We start from the raw sequence: 23938 nt of genomic DNA on the forward strand, positions 1-23938 counted from the left end.
CTATTCTCCGGGCACATGGGTCCGGCAGTTTTCCAGGCGGTCGCAGTCGCAGAGTACCTTGCGCTCGCGCTTGCAGCCCATCGCCCGTGAGAACTCCTCGCTCGAGTAGGCCACGTCGTTGCACAGGTCGCGGATCGCGGGGTCCCCACAACCGACGAAGCAGTTCAGGCGGAAGAAGAGGTGTATGCGCTCCCTGTCGGTCAACTGGCGCCGCTTGTGGGTGTCAGCAGCCCATCTCCTGGACAGGAAGGCGGAGTACAAAGCCGCCCAACGTGCGCCCATGTAGGGCATCACCTGGCGGAGAAGGTGTGAAGCAAGCAATGCAGAAACTTAGACAGATGTTCTGGAGCTTCAGCTACTAGCATGCGAGGGGGGGTACACAGAGACATTACAACTATACAGAGGGACTAGATTCAAGTACCCACCACCACACAAAGCCCTCACGAGGGAGGAAGCAGTCGGCTGGCGTAGGCTACAAACAAACTCCTTCCCCAACTTGTACATCTATAACAAGATGTCACCAACACAATACAGAGCAAACTGCCCCTGGTGCGGCGACACACCCACACTATACCACATCACATGGGAGTGCGAACGAAATAAAGCATTCCACCAACACGAATTCCCGAGTGCGGAGCAATGGGAGAGCCGGCTCACCAGCAGCGAGCTCGCGGCCCAAAGGGCCTTAGTGCGGCACGCTACTGATGCAGCGCGACTCAGTGGAGCCCTGGACTAGGGGCCCAACCTTGCTGAAGAGAAGCCTCAAGTCGCCGGCGCCACGAAAGACGACGGAGGCTTCGAATCCGCGAATCTCTTAAAAGATCTCAATAAAAGTTTTCTACTACTACTACTAGACAGACAAAGTTATTCGGGCTTCGTGGTATATAAACGCTTTGCCAAATGTAAAAAGCCCTAAGGGCGTCTCTGAAATCAAAATTTTGAGCGGTGAGGATGACATCTCCCTTCACGTTCAGGAGACTTTGAATGCTGGCGATGCGTAACATGCTAGACAGAATGGCCCAAGAGCGACCCCTTTGGGGTTTATACTTCCGACAAAAGCTGTAAACGGGGAAAAGAAACTGAATCGCAGAAAGCGTACTTCACAATGTCTATATACACGTTTCCTCAACCAGATATCTGTCGTGGCTACTCCTGCAGTGGCCGAGATGCAGCTTTCATAGCGAAAAATAACACCAAAATCTCGCTCACAGCAGCTTTTTGAGATCGGTCGTTCAGTGCGGACTAAACGCGCATTTGAGGTCATCATTCTCAATGAGAACGGATGATACAAATGCTTTCAAACTAGGTGTTGTTCTGGCGGCCAAAAAAACACTAATTTATGTAGGACTGCGCTAACTGAGTCCAGAAATATTGGGTTCTGCTTTCAGTAAGCTAATGGGCAATGTTTGTTTGAAACTGGTGCTCATGTTTGTTTCAAAACTGCGTTGAAAGTATTTTGCGTTGGTGGCTGCCTTGTGTGAGCTCCGGGCACTCCTGCTCTGTAGACGAGCGCTTTAACCACTGAGCCACCGCGGCGGGTACTGCACGTATTCGCTTTATCGTTTTGCGATATAAGTCATGCCGAACACTCACCGCCTCTGGTGCCACGTATTTTCCCAGCGCAAAGGAGATGGACTCGCTGAAGCACTCGCCCGTGTAGTTGGCCAGCGAGGCCGGCGAGTAGACGGCGGAGTCATCGAACACAGCCCGCAGGATGGACGCCGCCACGGTCGGGTAGTGGACGCCCACCTCGTCGTCGCGGAGGGAGAGCACTCCGTGGCCGCACAGGTAGGAAGGCGTCACGAGGAACCAGTCGCCGTCGTAGCCCAGGTGACCCGAGACGACCAGGTCGGCGGCGCGCTCGTTTACCGGGGCTCGGCCGGCACGGTTCCGCATCAAAATGGCCAAGTTCCGGAGGAAACTTTCGTTGAGGCGGTGGGGAAGGTTGAGCGGTGGCGTCGCCTTGGTCCTCGCTTCGCTGTCACCTGCGCCCCAGAATTAAGCGTTCTAGAGCGAAAAGTTTACTCCTCCCATGCTGAGCCTGAAGGTCATCTGGCTCTTGAATTTGACCTCTAACGGGAGGCGCGCCGGACGTGCAAAATCGTACGTGGCAGGTGCCTCGATCTTCATCTCACCTTCATCGCCACAGCTTTTCGCCAAAGTTGTCCCATTCAGCTACTAAAACTGCTGCCGTCAGCCGTTTGCCGCTACAAACGCAAGAAAATGTTCTTCACATTCATTGCCTAGCTTCTCTCGGTATAGCCTACATTCTACACACCTACACATTCTCGCGAGCTGTGCATTGCACATTGTTTTCATCAACTAACACTGCTATGAAACTAATAACCTCGCGAGACATGCCGACGACCTAGCGAAGCAAAGCAAAGAGCCTGCAATGACTGAGACACCGACAAAGCAGCGCTCAGATTTCGCATTAGGAAGAGTCATAATCGTCCTTAGAATTTCTGCGCCCCCTGCTGCCTTTATGATCAATTGATAACGTACGCGAATTGTTGTCATTGTAACTTAATTATGCATAGTCAGAACCACCGCAGAAGTAAATCTTAAGAATACCATAGTGAGAGACGTACGGAGCAGCCCACCATGCTTGCTTCCGGGCCATGCGCATACATATAAATTCTAGACTAGCATCTAATTCAACGATAAGTCGTTTATGAGCGCATTTTTTTTCACATATCATAAGATTCCAATATTAGAATCAATATATCCGGAAACCTTTCTTCGGGAGGTTGGAATTTTTTTGCCTGTTAAGGTTTTTGCAATCACCAAACACGTTTCCTGTTGGATTTTAACGCGAGAGCGTCAGTACATCCATGTCGGAAAAAACTGCTCAGCGTGGGCACCGTTTCAAGCCTCGCAGCCGGAGCGGGCGGAGCACGCAGATGGAATGTGGTGCCTTGAGGGAAAGTGAAAAAGAGGACCCCTCGCCACTTCGGAAATCTCATACAAGCAACTTAGGTGGGACGCCTAGGTCGCGTGACCTTGTGGCGCCATCACACCAGGGCATTAACTCATAGGGGCATTAACATATACGGGCATTAACATATAGGACATTAACATATTAACATACCAGGGCATTAAATTATAGGGGCATTAACCCATAACGCTATCGCGTCATTCCCTTAAGCTGGAGCTTAAGCGTTCCTGATATTTTTATGCTAATATTAACTACTAAATTCGAACGATGGAAAAGTTTTTAAGATTCTGCTACGCATCGGAAGAATAGACTTCAGTATCTTCACTATTTCCATCGGAGTACCTTCCAATATCCCAATATTTCGAATTGGTGTCCAAGAACCCTGGACTTGGTGCGGCCTGTTTTGCGCCGTCAGCGCTGGAAATCTGCAAAGCGAGTGGGACTCTCGATGCCAGCATTCCGTACCTGAGGACTTTTACGGGTACTAGATAGAGTCCCAGCACATGGTTTAAATGAGCGAATTCGATGGGCCGCATATTTTTGGCAAATGCCGTTAAGGAGTGATGAAACAGAAAAGAAAAAAAAAACAATGGACTCAGGGGCTACTAGCGAGGAAGAAGTTCAAGAGCTCTCACGGCTGTTACACCGTGCTGTTCCGCATTTCGCAACACCGATGTTCTGTGCCGTTCCTACAAATGTTAAGCTAACTCTTAAGGCGAAAATTAAATGAACCTAGCTCCCAAGATTACAAATATGTCATTCTTAGCACATACCATGTGCGGTTGTACAAAATGTTAAGTAAAATAGATAAAAAGCAAAGAAATAACTGAAATATTCTTGTAACTGCATCTGGTCATGTCGGCTTTTCACGTGTCACGAGTGGCGTATCGCTTTCACGTGAAGCAATAGAAATCAACGAGGCGAGAGCTGCCGAGACATGTGCATGCGAAGCGGCGCGCCCACTGTGCGTGCCGTCCAGTAGGCTGCAGGAAGCAGTTGTATACGCAGCAACCTTAGACGCTGATACCAACCAGAAACAGACAGGGTCGCTTGCGCTGTTTCCGAACTGTGTTACTGCAAAATGTTTAGAACGCGGCATCGTAGCCCGAAGGTCCGCAAACAGTGGTTCATAGTGTACAGCATGGCCGTGCCGAGTGTTTATGAATATCATTATACTAGGTAGCACGATCGGCGGGCTATAAAAAGTCTTCTCACCTTGCCTTTTGAAAACATACACGTCACGAAAACATGCTCGTCATAAAAATAGCTTCCTGTTTCTATTGATATGCGCTGTTAGTCTTCCTGAAGCTCTTAACCTCTTGTTGTTAAATGTCGTGAATTCGCGACAAACCGTTTATGAGGTCCTGCATCAAACTAAAACGTATGAAGAGGAGTATCCCTGTTTCAGACAATATTTGATAGTGTCCGGAAACCACATAACGGCGAAGTGTCATCCCACACCTCATAAACGAAGTTCTATAGGCAGTTCATTGAAAGGAAGAAACACCGCGGAAGCCTGACTCATTTTCTCTTACTCTCATCGTCAGCGCAGAAATGCTGTAAGATGAACAGTATCAAGAAATCTGTATTTCAGTTCACTTGCTTCTATACGACAGTCCTGTCTCTTAAAAAACGATGTTGCAACATTCAGGGCTAGATTACGTTGGTAGTGGCATGTCGCGTTTTCGCGTCTACAGGATATAATGGCTTGTTCAGAGGCAGTTCGTTTGTACCTGAATTACCACTTGACATAAAAAAAACCGCGTTGTAGTAACTAAAAGGCAATTGTTTTATTATACAGGTGGACCAGAATACTCATGCAGTGCGGATACCGTTCACGGTTGTGCAGTGCGGAGACAGCTGATACCTAGTCAAAAAAGCTTTCTTAGCATTGGCGACAGCAATTCGCACCACAATCATGCTCACAAAGCGGATGCTGCTGTTGAGGCAAACATGACATCTGCAGCCCTTGTAAGCGAATTCCTGGCTGCAATTTGGCCAGTGCTGTTGAGATGAAGAAAAAGAAAGGGGAAGTCACGAAGAGAAATATTTTATCTATTCCTATTCTCTCCTTCGGGGCAAGCGCCAAGATCCCCTTCGCGGTGGCTCAGTGGTTAAGACGCTCGGCTGCTGACCCGAAAGACGCGGGTTCGATCCCGGCCGCGGCGGCTGAATTTCTTGAAGGCGAAATTCGAGGCCCGTGTGCTGTGCGATGTCACTGCACGTTAAAGAACCCCAGGTGGTCGAAATTTCCGGAGACCTTCACTACGGCGTCTCTCATAGCCTCAGTCGCTTTGGGACGTTAAACCCCAATAAACCAAACCAAACCAAACCAAGCGCCAAGAGATATGCTTTGAAACCAGTGTGCGATTATATTCGCGAGTATGTCACGACATGAGGTAGGTTCCTCTGCTAAAGTAAGAATTGACTGGTTTTTCTTAACCATTTTTTTTGCACACATTCTAGTTTTAAGTCCCAAAATTATCCAAATACTCCACTCCTTGTACATGAGTGCGTTTGTATCCTCTATGCACCCTAGCCATCCCACCACCGTGGCTATGTTCCATTAAGCCTCAGGACATCATCATCATCAATATTGCCTAATGGAAGAGATGTGACAGTCGAAAAATGGCACAACAACCGAGAGGGAACACTGGCCAGCACAAGCTATACGGCTGTGTCAATAGGACAGCGCAAGAGGTATGACAGGAAGGAGAGGGATATACGGGATGTGCTTCAGCCAGTAGTTGTTGCCACACAAAACTCATTTATGGGTGGTGCTGGTTTACTTGGTGAACTGATGACATATTAAAGGATTCCACTGAAGCGATGCTGGTGGAAACAGTTATTGAGAGATACAGAGCAAAGTTGCCGAAGGCGGGTGGGGTCCGTATCCTAATGCTCCAGTGCAGGGGGCCGCAGAGCGTGGAACAGCGGCCAGCCATATATGAGAAATGGCAGCGCTTCAAGATGTCCCGATGCAAAGGTCAGCCAGGGTTGATTTGTTCAAAATGCAAGCGTCACCTTCACACTGATAACAATAAGACACTTTTATCTGAGCGTCCGCAAGGGCTTGACGTACGCAAGGAGCTAGCGGGGACCGTAGTGCACATGCGCAGAACGCAAGCGCAAGCCCTGCGTCTTGCGTACGTACGTAAGCCAGCTGACTTTGCGTTGCGTGGCCTGCGTGGTTAACGTTGGCAACATGGCGGCGCCTTGCACGCCCGCTTCGTACCAAATACTACAAATACTGCATCACCGCTCCATTTTTCGACGCGATAGCTCGCTCTAAACGGGTGTATTCACTTTTATTTTGCGCATTCTCACCCCTCCCTAATGATATACGTGACAAATAGTCATAGTTTTTTAGATAAATTCGAGAATTTCTTTATGTTAAGCCTAGCTATCTACACTGTCGCCATAGCAACGACCACGGTAAAGTACTTCTCCAACTTTGCACTAGAATTTGTGCTTTAATTTGATTGAATTGATTTACATTTAGAAAAAGAAACAGCCTTCGAATGCAAACGCCAATGCCATTAATAAAAGAGGAAAAGGTTGCATTCGAAGGCTGTTTTTTTTCTAAAAGTAAATCAATTCAATCAAATTAAAGCACAAATTCTAGTGCAAAGTTGGAGAAGTACTTTACGCACAACAGTTCAGGAGCTTTGACTTGCTGTGGCTAGATGGCGCCACAATATGTTACGCTTCTCGGGCGCTACGCTAGCCACTCGCAACTAAAACTGACGTTGCCAGGACGGGTGGCAGTGCGCGTAGGGTCCGCCCGTAGCGTACGCCCAGCTTTGGCGGACGCACAGCTAAAACTGCCTAATATGTTTCACAAGTTTCCGCACAAACGTGAACAGCAGCTCGTCCATAATTGTAAAGGAATCACCGCAGTAAGCGAAAGCCAATGAATAGATGAATTTTTTTTCGCACTTAACCACTGTTGTGTGTTTTTCGTGACAAACTTTCAAAATGCACAACATAGTAGCAAATGGTCGGAAGGTTTTTTTTTTGTTGCACGTTTCCAGAACGCAACAAACAAAGAGGTGTAGGTACGAATCAGATTTCTTCCTTGAAATGAAAACAACTCGGATCTTATGAGGTTACTCGCAACTTCTCATTTGCGACTAGTGACATCGCTACCAGGCTGGCAGCAAATTTCGAAACTGCTCGCCTTAAAGAAACGAGAGCTCATGGTACAGTGGTGAGCAGCCTTGTCTAGAGCGCTCGGGCGGTGCACTTCCTTGCAAACAAATCCAGATTTTGTGGCAGCCTCTAGGGTCCAGCTGCAACGCTTGCACGGAAGTAGCGCCAGATAGCCTCGTAAACAAAGCAGGCACGAAAACGTTGCCCTGTAATGAGGGGCTGCTCTCTAATTTCGGTTTTTGTTACCAAGTGCGCACTGCTCAAGCGCTCTAGACAAGGCTGCTCACTACTGTACTGAGCCATTCTTACTGAGCGTGAATAGGTATCAATTAGACAGTGAAGAAAGAAGTTACATCGACAGGAGAGACATACCGTAATACTTTAGGGGCGATCTCTTCAAGTGGCCGGTGCGGACGACAACGCCGTGGTTGACGCGGTTGTCTCGCATCAGCAGCACCCTTATGTCGGCGAAGAGTCCCGTGACGGAGGCCAGGGCTTCGCGCTTCTGGAAGGTGCTCGCCACCCAGTCCGGGTAGAGGGCGTCGAAGTGCGCAGCCGTCAGGCGCAGGCACCAGAGGACGCGCTCGGACCGGCGGGCACGAAGTAGCGGTCCGTACTTCATCACCTGCTCGTTCACGAGTGGAGTGTGGTGACTTCACTCAACACTAATGGAAATGAAATACACTGTGCACGGAGGGATTTAAATGGAACAAGGAAATTTATTCCTGTCTTTATGGAGGAGTCTGGTGTCTGTGCAGCCGTTATGGATATCATCCAGTAATTTTACGTACGGCTTTTCTACACCCCCATTTCACAATGCCTGTATGACTGGTGAGGTTTCGACTTGGTGAAATGCTTTATCTGGTTATGTTCTGCGCATTTCTCTGACACCTCACTGGTAGTGTGAACATGGCCAGTTGTCGGGTAGCCTTTAGAAAGCCTGCCTGATCGTTCGGTTGCTTGAAGCCTAAGATTGTCCTGACTCTATTAGCGATTACCTTGCTAAACACCTTATAGGCAACGAGCAATAAGCTGATCGGTTTCTGATTCTCCAAGTCTCTGACCTCTCCTTTCTTATGGATTAGTATTATGTTAGCGTTCTTCCAAGCTTCAGGCCCTCTCGAAATCGAAAGCCTTTGCGTATACAGGGTGAGCAGCTTTTTCTAGCGCTATTTTCTCACCGTCCTTCAACGGATCTGCTGTTACCTGATCGCGACCAGCTGCTTTCCCGCTTTGCATTGCTCCTAAGGCTTTATTTTCTCCCTCTTTTTTTTTTTTTACTGACGGGATGTTCCATTGCTCTGTGCTACTGCCTCTCTGCTTAACATACTGAGTGCATTAGCTGCTGTATAAATTTCTGTTAACTCTTCGGTTACATTAACCATATTATCAATATTTATGATGACATCACCCTCTTTATCTATTAACGCATACATCTGATTTTGCATACGTTTTGTTTCCTCTTCAACGCTTATTTGCGTTTTGCATGTGCTCTGCTTGCGCTTGTGCCGAATAAAATATTTTTGTTAAAAAATAAAAATTGGAAAATTGGCTTTTGCAGAAAGGAAAAAGCGCAGTAACTCTGAATTTTTGTTGGACATTTGAGCCGCACACTGAGGGAAGGAAGGAAGGAAGCAGTCAAAATGTCTTAACAATTCTGCTGTTTAGGGCTCCGGAATAATTTCGACCACTTGGGGATATTAAAATGTGCACTGGGGTAGCACAGCACATGGGCTGAAGAAGAAAGGGCAACTGCAGCACTTTTTTGGGAATTTCGCGATATTCAAGGATTAAAATCTATATAGGCTGTAGGTAAAGCATGCCAAATGTTTTTGCACTACCATTTAAAATAGTGACGTAATCGACAATTTGATTTTGCGCTTCTCCTCAATGCACTCGAGGAGTACAGGGAAATTCAGCGTGACGACAGCGAAGGTATGATTTCAAATTACTGCTTCGTCAGCCACACCCTGCCCTGACTCGTTAGAGACTGCCAAACAACTCTCGGTAGGGTTTGCCTTCGGTGGCGTTGGTTTTTTTCCTTCAAAGCAGGCGTTTGTACGTTGGAAATGTACCGATACCTTCGATGACGTCATTATGCACTCCCCACCTGGCGTTGTGCGCTGCGGAAAGGTTTGAAGGGCGTCCGGATTTTAATAGGCGAATACTTCATTATTTCAAGTGTTAGCACAAAAAGACTTCGCATGCTTTGCCTGCATGTTTCACACATTCCCCCCTCTTAAGCTCGCTGATTTCTAAAACCTATGCAGTTTCCCTTTAAGGGTAATCAACGATTACCACCTTATTTGTTGCTTTGCCGTTAGCACCGTTTTCAAGCAAGCCGATTCTTGTAGCATTCTTGGAATAGTCGCAAAGCACCAGAATGGTTACTACGCTCTAAACACGAATTACCTCATATGGGAGTAGAACGGAAGTAGCACGTCTAACAGCGCACTCCCTGCTATGGGCACGGTATGCTGCCCAAGTGCTGGGGTAGACTTTTATCGCTGTAAACATGGAATACTTCGGCTTCGCCGCAGAAGATTTCTTCAAACATGAGAAGTTGTTGCAGTTACACAGATTTTAAACGAGGTTTAAATATTCTCGAATACTAACCAAAGGCAACTGGTTCTGCTATTAAAAGTCCATCAAATGAAGTCGGAATACGCCTCCCTTTCGAAAATAGCATTCTTTAGTGGTCCAAATCTACCCCGGTTCCTAGGCAGCATACCCTGCCTCATTATAACAGCTTGCTAGAGGAGAGCATGTGCGACATTCTGGGAGAACCTTTTTGAAAATTCGAGAATTTTAAGACACTGTTATAGAAATATTGAAGGTAATGGTTCATTCTTCTGATATTTAGCAAAAATCGTTCTTTTAAAGTGTTTCCATTGATGGCATCGAACAGTTGAGACTGCAATAGAAAACCAATGGGGAACGCTTTTGAGTTTAGCAAAAACGTTAAGCGAAAAAAAACCAAGACGGCCGTCGAGTGGTCTGCGGATATATTGAGTGCTATAGTGAAATCTTACATTATATGAAAAAATTGCTTTCTTAAAAGGTTTTCCACTCAAAAATGCTTTTGTCCAGAATTGTTGGGTATGTTACTGCCTTTTTACTCTCTTCTAGGACTAACACATGCTTAAAGCGTCGAAGGAATCCATATTTTTCTATGTGCCATTGCTGCAGTGCACAAAAAAATAAATAAAAGAGAGCAGACGAGGAGTTCAATTGCGTGATTCATTCATTCATTGGGATAGCACCTGAGTAGGAGGAGTGTTCAGTAAGTTGTCTACCTGAATATGAAAAAATGTTTCCAGGCCAAACTGAACTTAGTACTTTTTAGTGCAATCCCCTTGGCATCATCAGAGTTCCAGTTAACCTTCAATGACAAGATCCGTTACATGTAGGAGGAAACTTTCATTGTCTCATGTAATGCCTACATTACTGAAGCATAGGTGTCTTCAGTAATGATTCTCTTTCGTGGCATGAATTTTATAATTTGACCGCCTTCTGTATGCCAAAGAAAGCATGCCGTGGTTTTTCCACCTGACCTCCACATAAAATTCTTTTTTTTGCAGTTGGTGACCCTTTGCGCTTCTACGCAAAACCCTTGTTTAATCTCAAAATCATGGTTTCATAACCATGTTTCGTAATCTATTCCAGAAACGAGGTCTCTTGAATTTTCTTTACGTATTTGTAATTTTATCTTGGCCGAGTTGCTGGCGTCATCTTTTGTGCTCAGGTGTCAGGATTTCTAGCATCCACCAGCGACAAATATTTGACATCATCAAAGCGTCGTGACTGATTTCATTCATTCATTCATTCATTCATTCATTCATTTTTGACAGGAAGCGGTACAGTGTATATGTTTATACATATTGAATTTTTCTGTCTGGATAGCCGAGGCAAAATGCGTATTCCGGCGTATACTGGCACCGTGCGAACTAAAATTCATAACTAAAGAGCCACAACTTTGACTTTCGCCCGACGATTTTTCCAAGTTATGGCCTCCAGTCTACAGCACATTTCTTAAAAAGATGCTTCGATGAGCCGCTCTGAACGGGGATCGACTTCAATGAATTCCCTAACCAATTTAAACTACTCGGTCCAAAAATTCACTTGCTAGTAGTGTGGTGCATAATCCTCGTATGCAGCATACTTCTCTTAAGGATTTCTTAATGCGCATTTTCTTCCCTGTAAGGAATTTATTCAGCGAAGTAAGCTCCAAGTCCCTTACTTACTATGTAGACACTCACTGCAGCGCACTTGTCATCCAGTCACTTCCAGTATTTTCACCAGGTCGACCGGCTGCTATGTGTGTTGCATATCTAGGTTTGTACAACTTGTATAGAAAATATCTGCTCTTCAAAAGTAATACAACATACCGCTGTAGACAACTTACTGAACACCCCTGGATGAATACGTATCAATGGTTCTAGCATTGTTGGAATGATACTAGAAATACAGCTTGCTTATTGTTGCTTCCCAAGGAACTCGGTTTGGTTGTTTTATATTTTCATATTACATTGGTCGCGCTATATGTTTGGTGCACGACCAGGAACCGAGGCTTGAATAAAGCTATTTACTTGATCTATAGGGCACCTAACGTAGCATTAATTATGCTTTGACCTTAATTGAAGCAAAATATTATTCAAAGCACAGTCTGGTGAACCCCCACCTGGTGAACCAGAAAGAAGGTATTTCCATGCTAGCTGTCCGTGACTAAGATTATAGTATTGATATGCCTACCTGCGATAGCAGCACTGTCAAAGCGTACACAGCTGCAGTGGATAGCGGTGCCGACTGCAGTCTCTCGACAACAGCATCAATTCTGGTACCTCCGCGAAGGTTTCTAGCCCTCTGGGTGGTTATGTTATCCGGACGAAGAGTTTTGCCCAGCTCCTCGCTAGCATTCAATAGTGGCACCACGCTGTGCCTATACGGGCCAGCTCTGCAAAGGAAAAAGATCCACACAGGAACAGGCATGCTGATGACTCGATATAGCTCCTGACGAGGTTGATAGATGGGAGAAAATTGGCTTCGTAGGTTAACGCACGGGTAAATAAGAACACTCGAACAACTCGACAAAACCTGCACTACTAACTAAACTTATTATTGCTAAAGCATCGTACAGCTCATCAGTCAGAAAAGTGACAGTTACTGCGCAGTTTCCTTTCCTCAAAAATCACTAAGTAATTAATAATGCCCACCGAAGGGAGTTGCTTGCCCAGCGAAATCATGTATAGTTGGCGCGCTTAGGCACATTTCCCCCAGTTCTTCGAGTCTCACTGATCCGGAGTTACTGACATTCCTAATTTCTTGCTTGGTTCACCACGCGTTCACTAACGTTGCACCCGTTCTAGTCAAGTGCAGCTGGTTTCGTCGTAGCCACCACAGAACGTCGGATAAATAAAACCATATAATACATGAGTGGGTTGTAAGGGATCGGTAGTGTACGCGGGGTCATCGGAACGCGGCTGGGGGCGCTCAAAGCGAAGCGTCTCCTTTCTCGGAACGCGGCCGCTCGCGAATGCTCCGGGAAGTACGGGTGTCCCCCGCCCCGCGGTACCGATTCGCGCACGTGCTGGCACGAATGTGTATTTGTGTTTGTTTTTACTTTTATTTTGTGGTGAAGAGGGTGATTTACCCTACGGTAGTTGGAGGGTTGGCCATGCACTCGATTAGCCAATCTTATGAAGAGTGTAGAATGATTGGGTGCTACCAAATGTGGGCCGGGCCTCGAAGTCTTTAAAACCGGGCTCCCGAGCCGTAATAAGGGTTCTGCGCTAAGGTGAGATGCTATGCATCTTCGGCTATGCCGAGTAAGGGCCTCCCCTAGTGTTAGCCAGTTCCACCTTTTTGTTGTTTGTCCTTTGCTGTTTAATATGTCTCCAGTGTCTTAACTTGTATATGCTGTAAATATTTGTTTATAAAACTTCAAGTATTCCATTTATCCCTGCGTGTCAACTCATCTTGAGACCGTCTCTGACGGGGCACCCCTGGTGCGAAGAAAAGCTTCAGTCTTCTAGTCTACAAACCGTCTCTGGCGGGGCACCCCTGGTGCGAGGAAGAAGAGAAGAATCTGAAGTTTACTTGGGTAGTAAATTTTGGTTCCACGAAACTTCCCTGTTCTTCGCGCTACGTTAAAGCTGATAACGCATAGTTTGTACGAGCAATCCAAAAAACTTTTGTTAGCGCTTTTCCTACGCGTAAAAATCTGGTGTCAGAAAAAACTAATAAACGTCCAGTGTGCGGGAGGCACAGTGGAAGGTAGATGGGCTGAGGCCCACGAATGAGAGCTGGACGCATTCTTACTGCGAAGTTTCCTCGGGCGCTGCTCGGATCTTCTCCACGTAGCGGTCCAGCTCGAACAGCAGGTGAAACTCGTGTTTGAAATTCACGTTGAGTGCCGGCAGTGCTCCCAGCAGATATTCGCTCATCTTGGAATGCGATCGAAGTGTGGAGATCAGGGTCTCACCCATCTCGGTGTGAGTGGTGCCTTGCCTCACCGTGACGCTGAAGAAATGAAGCAGTAATGAATTGGAGGTCGTGATTATCACAACTGCGTTCAATTTCCGCAGCGAGAATCGTTTGACTGTTACGTAACAAATGTCGTACATAGGAAGGCTTCCGCCCACTAGAGCGCCGAAAGGAGTTTTTATACGCAGGCAAATCTCTTATGTATAAAAACACGCTTAACAGTGAGACACACCCTCCACTAGAATGTCATGAGTTAAATGAGTGTAGACATCGAATTTTTTGCTTCCGTGTTATCTTTTTTTTTTGCAGCGATGCGTTAGACATTAATTTACACGATTCACTCCGTAGTATTCTCCTGCGACCGCTGAATACTTCATAATTGAATTTCCTCGCTGATACTGTTTCGGTTTAGATTTCAAAACCGAGCGATGCTTAGGAAAAGTGGGGTTAGGTCACGTAAAGCATGAAATATATCAACTGATGCGTCGTTTTAATTCACTGCAATGCTTTACTCAGCCCGCTTCAAGAGCCTGAATGCAAATAAAGGACTTATCACAGATGATATTGCAGACTTTTTGATGCTTCACATGACCTAGACCGAGCTTTGATGTAACAACTATTGTTCGTTAGGTGGAACCGTAACATGTATAGCTTGATAGAAATAATTAAGTTATATATTTCTAAGCAGTCGTTGGCGAATACCACGTGGTTATCCGTGTATACACAAGATAACGCATCATTTCAGAGAAGAAAACATGCTACTAAAATGAGGCGTCTTTACATTTTTAAAGAGACGCTAATGTGTAATCAAATTCGGCCTTTATTGATCAACTGAGGAATTCTAAGACAGAGGGACCATTTTCACCGAAAATGATTTTATAAGCTAGAAGACTAAAAAGCAGAATGCATGTGTCGCCATCACCGGCCGATTTCGCAAGTAAACTGCGTGCGTAGAGATTTTTCCCCGCCGAGGATGCCAGTGGCTATGCTAGGTCTCTATTCACTTCAAAACAGCGAGTCGTTTTTGCTGTAGACGTCACGGGTTTGAATCGAGTGATAGGAAAATTTTCAAATCCAACTTCTTCAACCATACATTGGCATTGGTTTTTCTACCAAAGAAACATTAGCATACCTAAAGAGCGACAGAACACCATTTTTTAGCGTGAACAACAATTCGATGGCGCTGCCCGCACTGTCCGTTTTTACATATTTTCAGCAAGAGCTGTTATCCGCACATCACCTGCCAACCGACGCGTCGCCCTGCTGACACCTTGACCGCGTCACCACCCTCTGCTTGTGCCCGGAGCCTCGTGCGATCATCGTCGTAACTGAGTTGTACGCACGGTTGTACGAAGCCTGGAAACTGTTCGAAATGCCTTACGGCATTTCGGTTGTTAGCAAACCTCGGTTTGCTAACAAGCTCCTCGGTTTACTAACCCGTCTAAAAACTTCCTCTCTTTGCTAATTTCATGAAGTTACTATGCTTTTCAGTGATAATTTATTAGCTCTGAACTCACTGGTTGTGTGAGGGCACGGGTTTCCTTTATCCTTCCAGCCTTTGTGTAGTGTTGCCAACTTTGTTTTCTGCGCCTCGGGTTTTGTAAAATATATGTAAACGATTCTTGCTAAAAATCACGGAAAAAACTTTGGAAACGATACAGACGCAATATTCCGACCACCACTGGCAAGAAGAATGGTTGCCTACTTTAGATTCATGCAGTCCGTAAATGCTAGCGCGGGGGGTCTCAGGACCTTTCTCAGTACTAGTGGTGGGTCTGAGACCCACAGAGGCACCCTGATTTTAAGTACTGACGCTGCAGAACCTCGAAGTTTTTCGCATACCGGATGAACGACGGCAGTCCCGTCTTGTGGGTGGCGTCAAGGACGAGGTTCATCAGGGCGTCGAAGGCGGTCACGTTGAGCCAAGTGCGCGTGTCTAGGCCCAGGACCACGGTGACCTCGGAGACGCCGTCAGCCCAGTCGCGCCCTCCCGTGGCCATTGCGTGGCAGCTGTTGTGGAAGACCGCCATCTGGTGTAGGGCGGCCGCTCGCAGGTCGGACAACGGTGGCACGGTGGCGGCTTTGGTGAGGAGTGTCTCGTGGACGCGGATGTTAAAGGACTCCACATGCTCCTCGAGGTACGACGGTCTGTTCTTGTATCTGTGCATACATGGAGACCAAAATCTCAATTATGTCTCGAACCCCAAGCACCATACAGCTTAAATAATCACCACAGTACATGAGCCAGCGTTCAGGTTTGCCGAGCGGGGTCCACGGCAAGCTCGGCAGAACACGTTGGACACTTCTTCGGAGCATACGAGGTCTGTTAGAAAAGTATCCGACCTTTGGCCGAAGAAAAAAAACTGGCATAACTGAAGCGTTAGAAACCTAATAACCTTCAAATTAGTCTCCTTGGGGCTCCATATACATATCCCAGCGGTGCTGCCATTGTTGGAGGTATTCCGGAAAGGCCCTTTTCGGAATGGAATTTAGCTCTGCTGTCGTTGCAGCCATAATGTCCTTTCTTTTCTGAAATCGCGCTCCTTTCAATGACCTCTTGATTTTAGGAAACAGCCAGAAGTCGTAGGGGGACATATCAGGAGAGTAAGGAGCCTGTTGAACTACAGGAGTCTGGTTTTTCGCCAGAAAAGTCTGAATCAAATGCGAGGAATGTGCAGGAGCAATGCCGCGAGGGATGCGCCAATTTCTTGTTGACCTCAATTCCAGTCTCTTGCGCCGCACAGCGCCACGTAGGCGATGGAGGACATCTCTGTTACTCTTTAGTCATTCTTTGACCCTGTGGGGTGCGTAATCGTGGTGTGCCACACAGAGGGAGTCAAAAAAGCAGTCAGCATCACTTTGACATTGCTGCGCACTTGGCGGGCCTTCTTTGGTCTTGATGACGTGGAATGCGTCCTCTGTGACGACTGTGATTTGGTTTCCGGGTCGTACCCGTACACCGAAGACTCGTCACTAGTGATTACGGCGTCGGTGAAGTCAGGGTAACTGTTTGTGGAATCCAGCATCTCCTTTGAGACTTCAACACGAAGCTGCTTTTTCTCCACTGTCAGCAGCTTCGGCACGAATTTCGCTGCCACTCTCTCCATGGCCAAATCTTCGGTGATAATGGAATGTGCAGAAAAATTGCTGATGTCCACCTCTCCCGCAATTTCCCGGATAGTCACACAACAGTCCCGCATCACCACAGCGTTCACTTCGGCAATTACCTGGTCATTTCGGCATGTTGATGGCCGACCGGAGCGTGGCTCTCTCTCCACGGATGTGCGGCCGTCTTTAAACCAGTTGCTCCACTGCTTAATCTGTGTGCTGCTCATAGCATCATCACCGAAAGCCGTCTGAACATTTCGAATGGTTTCCACTTGGCTATCGCCAAGTTTCTGGCAAAATTTGAGGTAGTAGCGCTGCTCCTCTCGCTCCGCCATTTTCCTTGCAACAAAAAACCGACGAGAGCACTGCGCACTGCCTCACTCAAACGCTGCTTGCCAGCGACTGACGCTATCGGCAGGCGGGAAAAAATTCGTGCATGCGCCCGAGGGTTCAAGGTTGACTGCTGTAAGCGCGCTTGTTTCATATCCATAAGGTGTTCGCAAAAAAAAAATAAAGTCGGATACTTTTCTAACAGACCTCGTGTATACCGTGTATGCTATTTCAGTTTTTTTATGCAAATTTCGGTGGGTGAACGATGAGCTTTATTTATAGTATTGCCGCAGAAAACAAACCGTAACTATTATCCCTTGTCTGTTGTACGAACAACCCGCTTTATCTATTCAAATATGACCCTCAAAAAGTTCAATGCCGTCTTGCCACTGAACATGTTTACTGGCGGCTGCGGATATCCTACCCGCGTCATATACAGAGTGATCGTTTTAAACTTTACGGCTTTCGTGTTAAAAATGTATGATGATCAAGAGGTGGATGGTTCCTTTCTTCGGCAAAAAAAAAGTCAGTTTCCTGGTGAATTTAGATGTCCTGCCAATAGTACATTAACTGGCTACACGCGCTGCACAGACCATTGAAATTTACACTAAAAGAAAAAGTTCGTTTACATTTCCTGTCAATAGTTCATTTATTGGCTGCACCCACTGCAGAGAACATTAAACTTTACATTAAATGAAATAGTCCTTTTCCATTTCCTGAATATAGTACACTAATTAGCTACACCCGCTGAAGAGACCATTCAACTTTACATTACAAGCAATAGTCCGTGAACATTTCCTGCCCACAGTAAATTAATTGACTACACCCACTACAGAGACAGTTAAAGTTTACATGAAGAAAATAAGTAGACAGCAGCTACTCTACTCAATAAATAGAAAACCTGCAGTTTTTCAATTATGGTTGCGACGTATTACAATCGCTACTCTGATGACAATGGATTCGAGTGCACCAGTTCATGGAACTTGCCGAAGTTATGCAGAATTTATGAACAAATTCTGCTCCTTTGAACTTGATTCCGAAAGCGAGCGCACAGACGTGGCTGGCAGTGCTGCCGATAATAACGTGTCAGGAACTGACGAAGCCTCAGCTGTACCCGTTTAAGATTCTGTGCATAACTTTGGGACGGGCAGCTGTGAGTGTGGAAGACAGGCACTCGAGCTACAATGTCACTTCTCCTATGGGTAGTGGGCGGGAAATGCAATATCATACAATAGTTCATTGCCCCATATTAATACTCGCGTTTTGGCCAAGCCTTCGTTCTGGTTGGTTGGTTGGTTGGTTGGTTGGTTTATGGGGTTTAACTATTAGTTTCCATACATATTTTTGATCTATGCTCTTGCACTGTCCTTTCCTGTAATTTTTTTAGACGTGTTTTCTTCTTAATAAGAATATAATGAATGTTTCTATTAGGAAGTTGTGTTGCACAAACATTTGCACTGTGATCATTATATTGTTTATGTATGTGCATGTATGTGCCCCTTGCTGTTGTGTTCGAGTGGTGCTTAGGGCCCAGTCAGGCGGATTGATTTTCGCCTTTTGCCCTCTGCACCAAGGCACTGTGTTGTCTAAATTTTCTTGAATAAAAAAAAACGTCCCAAAGCGCCTAAGGCTATGAGAGACGCCGTAGTGGAGGGCTCCGGAAATTTCGACCACCTGGGGTTCTGTCTTACTAATAATGATGCCGGTGATCAAGCCATATATTTCTCAGTATTTTAAAGGCAGATATTGTCTAAAAACTAGCTTTAAGAATACTATGAGTTTTGCGCAAGACTAAAAAAGCTGAGGAGGCAGACGACATTTGATATCGTGCTGCCAAAGAGCGCTACAGGTTTGTCATGGGGCATTTTATATCTTCCCACATCTCTTCCTCAGGACATGCTTCTATCCAGTCATGCTAACAAAACTCGTCCTTACCGACCATTATAAAGATGCCTACGGTAGTATGTCCGGCAGTGCTGCAATATTTTAATCTGGCTTTTAACGGGGAGTGTCCGCCGCATTGTGGATGCGCGTTCTCGGACGTGTACCACATGGTGTGGGCATGCCCTTACAACTCTGCTTATCCCCTTTCCCCCTCACCTACCCGAGAGAGCTGGGAGGCTGCCCTGCTCGGCTGCTCTGCGTTAGAGAGCCAAAGAGCCCTCGTGGTATAGGGCCTGAGCTGCCGCGGTAGCCACAAGGGTCCCGGACTAGGGACCCCTCCTAGAATTTGTTAAGGGGCTGGCCCTTAAGGCCGGTCCCCACTGTCTCCTGTAAATAGCCTAAAATAAATCTTTTCCACCACTACCACCAACGAGCTGTTAGTGCTGATAAATAAGAGCGGATGTGGCAACCTCTGCCGCATCGTGAATCATGGTACCCCAGACGCACTCACAGACGTCGAAGCGATTGTGAAGACGCGAGGGTGCTTACCGGGGCACCCAGTTTCCGCACACGCTCTCGTAGAAATCGTCACAGGGGTCAGCGTCGGCCTTCATGGAGAGCTTCATTCGGTCCAGGGTGTCGCGACACGCGTCGCTCGAGTTGTCCTCGCCGCACAGGTCCAGCAGCGTCTCCGAGATATCGACGAAGGCCTGGGCGGCTCGGCGCGCCCCGCTCCTCGTAGCCAGCAGCCCCAGACCGGCGCCCGCTATCACCAGGGGCAGGACCACGACGGCGCAGCAGAGGGTCACGGTGTAGCAGTTGCTCGAGCCCTGCCTCCTTGGCACCTCTACATCGTGCACCAGAGCATCGGTTAGAAAGGAAAGAAGATTTTTGAGAGCGGGGTGTTTAAGCGCTACAAATTTACTTTCCTGCACCATCGCACTGAGTACAGAAATTTAGGAAAGTCAATGCGTCTTTTAAGGGATCAGAAACCTCCGTTACATAACGAGAAAGGGAAATTTGAAGCAATTTTAAGAAATTTTAAGACCACAAGGATAAGGCTTAAGGGGACCCTGAAAAGGGTGCATGAGGTTGGCTATAATACGCTTGCATTATGTAGAATATAGGCCACCGAGCGTTCATGCCCCGTAGAATACTTCGAAAGCGGGCCGATCGTTTACAATGCGCGCTTCGGCAGGCAGCGGATGGGCCGAGTTGGGGGGGGGGGGGGGGGAGCGCCGACATTTCAGTGTGCAAAAGTGGAGAGGAGAGAAAACGGCGCAAAAACGCGGAAATTAAAATTTTAACCGCAGTGAACTCAGCTTCCACGAAACGCATTAGAATGAATTTTGGGGAGGATATTTGTGAAGCGGCGTCTTTAATATCCTAGGCATACCCCAGCATCACTCAGTGCTCCTTTCAGAGCCCCTCTAAATGTGCACACAGACATAGTAAGCTGTCAGCAGTAGCTGATAAGGGCATTGTTGTGGAGCATATCTGTATTTATGCTGTATGGCGTGCGTATATCACTACACGACTGCCTTGCATAGTTTCATAGTTTCGCGGGAAAGAGTAGTTCCTGATGAACTCGTTCTCACAGCTCTGGTTGCGGCAGCTGGGCGTTTCTAGTGGCAAAGGAAGCAAAGCGCAAATCGTCACCTGTCGGGACGAGATCGGCCTCGGCGCCCTTGTTGGCCATGGCGTTGACGCGTCGGCGTTGTGTCACGTGACTACGTTGGCTCTCGTGGCTGCTCTCTGCGCCGCCTGTGCTCTCGCTCACCGAGTTTGGTTCTGCTGCCAGACCGGTGGCCGTGTGGTGTTCCTGGGCAGTGAAGCGGAAGTCAGGGGAAAAAAAGAGAGGAGTAATATTACTCTATGCACATTCACAACAGCAGTACGCGGAAAAGTAGTGCACAACCACTAGCGTCTAACCGTGTTAATAAAACCGAGGTTAAATCGCGGCACTCTATGTTATATGGATTAGTCGCTTGAAAAAAAGCGCCAGTAACACCGCAAGGTCCTCGTGAGCCTTCAGAATAAAAATTAGCTAGTAGATTGACGGTTGTAGGTGACGCAACCTTTTACATACCAGTACGTCTCTCTGCAGGCACAGATCAATTAGGAGTAACAATATAAACCTGCGACCATTAACAAGTACTTATACCCGACGACCTATCGCTGTGTAGTGTACTGCGAGAAATATTAGGGTGTAAAATGGATCTCGGAGAGTACATCAACGTACTGTGAGTAACTTGCAGCTGTACCTGTATCTCCCATGCATTAATATGTCCTTGCACATGTTTTTTTAATGCGTTAGCATTAGAACGCCCATCACAGCAAAAAGTGTCCGACATTGGCGGGTGAAGAAAGAGGAGGAAGGGAAAGAGAAAGTGGGAGAGGGAAGAGAGTTTGAGGAAGCGACGGGTTGCGGATGAGAAAGGGTAGGGGAGAAGGGGGTTGGTACGGAGAAAGAAGGAGTACAATACTGAAGGTGCGAACACACTAGCGGAAAAACGCGCGGCACGCCGCTGGCGGCGCAACCCCCGCTGCGAAAGGGATGACCACACCGGCGGCAAAGATTACGCGGGAAAGCGCCGCCGCGCAAAGCTCCCTTTGTGCCAAACCGGTCGAGATCCGCGATTCTGAGGGAGCGCGCGTGGCACCGCCGCCGCCGCTGGCATGTAACTGTAGTAGGAGCCAAGAGGTGGCGACACAGACGCTCCCCACGTGACAAAGCCGGGCACCCCTCATTGGTCTCCCCGCTCCGCGGCACGCGGCAAGCCGGCGAAAATGAATCCTCGACCCATTCGCTGCGCGGCAGATCAACCGGCCGTGGCAGTGTGGCAGCAGGTTTCGCGACGAGCGCCTCGCCACCGGCAGCGCTCCACGTACGGTTTTCCGCCAGTGTGTCCGTACCTTTAAGCTTACGCATAATCTGCCGCATGAATGGTGTTGATCGTCTGTCAATTTTTGTGCCTGCTTTTCTCCTCCCACTGTTTAAAACAGAGGGAGAACTTTCTGTAGTAAAGGTTCAATGATGTCTAATTAGTTGCACATTCTGTAAGAATGAAGACGTCCTGTACTAATGCACGTGAACAAAACGGGAGAAAAACGACACAGAAATCATACTCGTCTCTTTTGTTTTGTCTATGTGAAATTATTTGCGCCAAGGTCGTTTTATTCCAAGTTTTAAGATGCCATACCAACTAGCCCGGCAACATGCCTTACTGAGTCTGGGGAGATCGTTAAATATTGCGTGCTCCTAGAGGAAGAAAAAAAACTGCAGTTACGGCAAGATGATGTCAACTGCCATCTTCAAGGGCGAAAAACGCAGAGCGTGATCCGCTCTTTGGGGGCGTCTCTTAAACATAGCATCATCTTAGGCATCGTCGGCTCAAACCAGGCGAAGTCTGCTAAAAAGACTTGAGCAGGGCTGAGGAGCTTGTTTCTTTTTTTTTCTTTTTGTCTTGACATCATGACGTGACGACTTGTTTCAAAGGGTAGCCGTCATGTCTATTATCATCATAGTTTGGTTTAGGTTTGGTTTATGGGGTTTAACGTCCTAAAGCAACTCAGGCTATGAGAGACGCCGTAGTGAAGGGCTCCGGAAATTTCGACCACCTGGGGTTCTTTAACGTGCACTGGCATCGCACAGTACACGGGCCTCTTCATAGTCATTGTGGTTTTGTGCCGTTGACAGAATGTTATCCAGCAGCAGAAGTAACAGAGAACACTTTTTGATAGCACATAACAGATAATCATGGCAGTATAAATGATTTTGTTACGCATTGTGTGGCTTTAAATCCAATAATAAGCACATGACCTCTGAGGGAGACCGTAGTGGAAGGCTCAGAATAAATCTCGACCACCTCGGTTTGGTTGGTTCGTTTGGTTTATTGGGGTTTAGTGTCCCGAAGCAACTCAGGCTATGAGGGACGCCGTAGTGAAGGGATCCGGAAATTTCGACAACCTGGGGTTCTTTACCTCGGGTTCTTTATCATGTAATGACATCGCACAGCACAAAGCTGCCCTTTCCATTATTTGGCCTGCATTGCAATGCTGACGCGTAGCCGGGATTGAATCACCGGGCCCCGAGCTCAGCGGTCGAACGACATAATTCGCCGCGGAGGGTACAAGAATTTGTTTTAAGGCCGAAAGGAAGCGACTCTTTATCTGGAGCCGCCGCGGTGGCTCAGTGGCTATGGTGCTCGGCTGCTGACCCGAAAGACGCGGGTTCAATCCCGGCCGCGGCGGTTGAATTTCTTTGGAGGAGAAATTCTAGAGGCCCGTGTACTGTGCGATGTCAGTGCACGTTAAAGAGCCCCAGTCGAAATTTCCGGAGCCCTCCACTACGGCGTCTCTCATAGCCTTAGTCGCTTTGGGACGTTAAACCCCATAAACCAAACCATCTTTATCTGGAAATCCTGTAATGCGCGGAATCCATGTGGGATACCAGGTTACAACTGTCGGTGCTGGAAGGCAGCACGCGGTACTCGCTGCCGGCCTGCGCCACGATGGATGCTGCGCTGGCCAGATCGGGGTCCGCGGCAGGGTCGCCGATGTTGCTGCTATGGGCGCCGTCCTGGAGCCTCCGCGAAGGCGGCACTGCCGCCTGCTCTTGTTGCCACGTTGCAGCTACCGGAACGCGCTGGGGCGCTTCCGCGAAGTCGCCGGGTGCCAGGTCTTGGTTAGCGTCCGCCGACCGGTCTTCCATGATTATGCTTCTTCTTCTTCTTCTACTTTGTGGTGGTTTGCCTCAGTCTCGTGACCACGGAAGCGCATCGGCCATAGCCGGCGCGAGAGATTTCACACGCAAGGGAACTACTAAGGTCCTCCGCAGTAAATCACCCATAGTCTGTACGAAATGTGGTATGCTAGAAATATTATAACCATTTATGTCATAAGGGGTTAAAATAGAAGGAATATTGCGTACTCTCCTTATCCACGGCTGACCATGCAAATTGCCGACCCCACATAGCAATCGGGCGCGCTACCTAGCGCACGCCGACCACGGAGGGCATTTCTTCGCTAGGAACGTGGGCT

At 47.5% G+C, this 23938-nt stretch overlaps 1 protein-coding gene across 1 annotated transcript; it reads right to left on the reverse strand.

Annotated features, from left to right (window-relative positions):
* Positions 1-23609, reverse strand: LOC149333270 (uncharacterized). The gene is made up of 9 exons (XM_089557692.1): positions 23349-23609; positions 20555-20717; positions 19445-19742; positions 15416-15733; positions 13409-13609; positions 11843-12044; positions 7450-7715; positions 1594-1969; positions 1-294 (listed from the first exon to the last, which is right to left on the reverse strand). The coding sequence occupies exons 1-9, from the start codon at positions 23607-23609 to the stop codon at positions 1-3; spliced, it is 2379 nt and encodes a 792-aa protein (XP_089413818.1).
* Positions 23610-23938: the final 329 nt, after the last annotated feature.

Source organism: Amblyomma mixtum, chromosome 8, assembly GCF_055824585.1.
Source record: "Amblyomma mixtum isolate Tamu chromosome 8, ASM5582458v1, whole genome shotgun sequence".
Lineage (NCBI taxonomy): Eukaryota > Metazoa > Arthropoda > Arachnida > Ixodida > Ixodidae > Amblyomma > Amblyomma mixtum.